This window comes from Apis dorsata, unplaced genomic scaffold (assembly GCF_000469605.1).
Source record: "Apis dorsata unplaced genomic scaffold, Apis dorsata 1.3 scaffold_1055, whole genome shotgun sequence".
Lineage (NCBI taxonomy): Eukaryota > Metazoa > Arthropoda > Insecta > Hymenoptera > Apidae > Apis > Apis dorsata.
Genome location: NW_006264153.1, coordinates 25,923 through 26,868, shown reverse-complemented (window position 1 = coordinate 26,868; position 946 = coordinate 25,923). Strand labels below are relative to the sequence as shown.

General features: G+C 36.4%; 1 protein-coding gene across 1 annotated transcript in view; it reads left to right on the top strand.

The window, feature by feature from the left end:
* Positions 1 to 946, top strand: part of LOC102671386 (nuclear hormone receptor FTZ-F1 beta) — a 5,676-nt gene that overhangs the window by 3,206 nt on the left and 1,524 nt on the right. Inside the window, exon 5 of the mRNA XM_031514535.1 lies at positions 112 to 945. Within this exon, the coding sequence (XP_031370395.1) occupies positions 112 to 945 (834 nt within the window). The remainder of the gene's footprint in view (positions 1 to 111; position 946) is intronic.

The following is a 946-nucleotide window of genomic DNA, read 5'->3' as shown; positions in this document are numbered from 1 at the left end:
TTTTTTTTTTTTTTAAATAAAACAATAAAAGATTTTACAAATATATTTTTCAAAATATTTTTAAAATATTTTCAAAATATCATATTGTATTGTATTTTATTGTATCAATAGGTATGAAGCTCGAGGCGATTAGGGAGGATCGCACCAGGGGTGGAAGAAGTACCTATCAATGTACGTACACTCTTCCAGCAAGCCTTGTTGGTAGTCCTGCAAGTAATATAGCGAACGATAAATTAGCTACTGGAGGTAATTGTAGTCCAGCTCCAACTGGTAATGAACATCACTATCCGGCAAGACATCATTCGAATCACTCTCATAAAATGCAAGTGGTACCGCAACTTTTACAAGACATCATGGATGTAGAGCATTTATGGCATTACAATGATAATGATCGTATGACCGGAAGTGGAGGAATAAATACTACTAGAAATAATGATGCAATGTTATTGGGAGTTGGAAGTGGTGGAGGAGCTGGAACAGGAAATGATACGAGTTCAAATATTGAATGTTCTTCTAATGGAACCGCAGGAAACGGTAACCCCAATAACAGAAGAGATGAGAGGTCATGCTCTAATGTTTCTAATGTCGGTAATGAACAACGAGCTACGCCCATTAGTAGCAGTTCTCAAATTAATAATACAAATGGTAATTCAACTCAACATCCTGATTTCTTATCGAACCTCTGTAACATCGCTGACCATCGTCTCTATAAAATAGTGAAATGGTGTAAGAGTTTACCCTTATTTAAAAACATTTCAATTGATGATCAGATTTGTCTGTTAATTAATTCCTGGTGCGAGTTATTGCTGTTTTCATGTTGTTTTCGGAGCATGAGCACTCCTGGTGAAATTAGAGTATCTCTCGGCAAGTCGATTACATTAGAACAAGCTAGACAGCTTGGCTTAGCGACCTGCATCGAGAGGATGCTTGCATTTACTAATAATTT